Source organism: Merops nubicus, unplaced genomic scaffold (genome assembly GCF_000691845.1).
Source record: "Merops nubicus isolate BGI_N331 unplaced genomic scaffold, ASM69184v1 scaffold32134, whole genome shotgun sequence".
NCBI lineage: Eukaryota > Metazoa > Chordata > Aves > Coraciiformes > Meropidae > Merops > Merops nubicus.
Genome location: NW_008602773.1, coordinates 7,664 through 8,858, shown reverse-complemented (window position 1 = coordinate 8,858; position 1,195 = coordinate 7,664). Strand labels below are relative to the sequence as shown.

The window sequence follows — 1,195 nt, the reverse complement described above, 5'->3', positions numbered from 1 at the left end:
GTGCAGCTGAGGAGAGCTGTGGCCTGCAGAGTCCGGAGCGGGGCTGATGCTAGTGGATGTCCTTAGCTGGCCTGTGGTTCTATGGCCCCAGGGCCATGCCCTGGGGGCGTCAGCCTGCCTCAGGAGCCACCCAGTCCTGCCCCAGCCTGGTGCTGCCCTCCCACAGGTGATCATTAACCACCCATAGCAGGTGGTGGGTTCAAGGACCCATGCAGGGACTGTTGTCCCCAGGTTGAGCAGAACTGGGACTGTGTGGGAAGGAGCAGGGCTTGGATGTGCCGACAGCCACTGCAATGGCCTCACATCTCAACACAGCCCTGTACTTGGTCATTGTCCCTGTCCCTGCTGTCCCCTCTTGGTCTTGCTTCCCCAAAAAAACCACCAGCCCCTCTGTGGATCTCTGGAGCAGGTGAGGCATGTGCCAGCCTCTGCCAGGGGTTGGTGACTGGTGTGCTTGTTGCTGGAGGAGGATGTGTGCCTGGAGACACCAGCCCAAGCCATCTGCAGAGTGCTTCAAGGACGGTGCCAGCTAGGGGGGGTCAGAGTCAGGCGCTGAGGGGTCCCTGGGATGGGTGCAGAGCATGCTGGGCACACACAGGGCAGGACTGGGGCAGAGGGGGACTGATCCAGCCCCAGCACTGGAGCTGTCCCATTCACTCTGATGTGCTCTGGTGCACCACAGGTGATGTCCCGGCGCATTTATGGCCCTATCTGGAAGTCGACCTTCGGGCATTACGAGAACATCAACATCGGGAGCCCGGTGGTGCTGGAGCAGCTGCTGCGGCAGGAGGGCAAGTACCCCATGCGGAGCGACATGGCCCTCTGGAAGGAGCACCGGGACACCCGGCGCCTGCCCTACGGACCCTTCACCGAGTGAGTCCTGCCCCAGCCGCGCTCTGTGGGACGGCAGGCGGCTCCTGGCCCTCCCTCGGGTGTAGGGCCTGGGTGTCAGCTTGTATTGCTCCCTCTCCTGCAAGCAGCGTGCCCCTCCCAAGCAGAAGGGCATGGCCGCGGGGGTGGGAGGGTGCAGCCAGGGATCGTGAAACTGCTGCCAGGCCCCCGCACCTCTGTGGCCATGGTGCTGAGCCCCATCCCCACGCAGGGAAGGGGAGCGCTGGTACCGCCTGCGCCAGGTCCTCAACCAGCGGCTGCTGAAGCCCTCGGAGGCGGTGCTGTACGCGGACGCCATCGGGGA

At 64.3% G+C, this 1,195-nt stretch overlaps 1 protein-coding gene across 1 annotated transcript in view; it reads left to right on the top strand.

Annotated features, from left to right (window-relative positions):
• Positions 1 to 682: 682 nt before the first annotated feature.
• Positions 683 to 1,195, top strand: part of LOC103771183 (sterol 26-hydroxylase, mitochondrial) — a gene marked incomplete at its 5' end in the record, with an annotated part of 2,495 nt that continues 1,982 nt past the window's right edge. Inside the window, 2 exon segments of the mRNA XM_008938473.1 lie at positions 683 to 873; positions 1,103 to 1,195. Coding sequence (XP_008936721.1) covers positions 683 to 873; positions 1,103 to 1,195 — 284 coding nt within the window.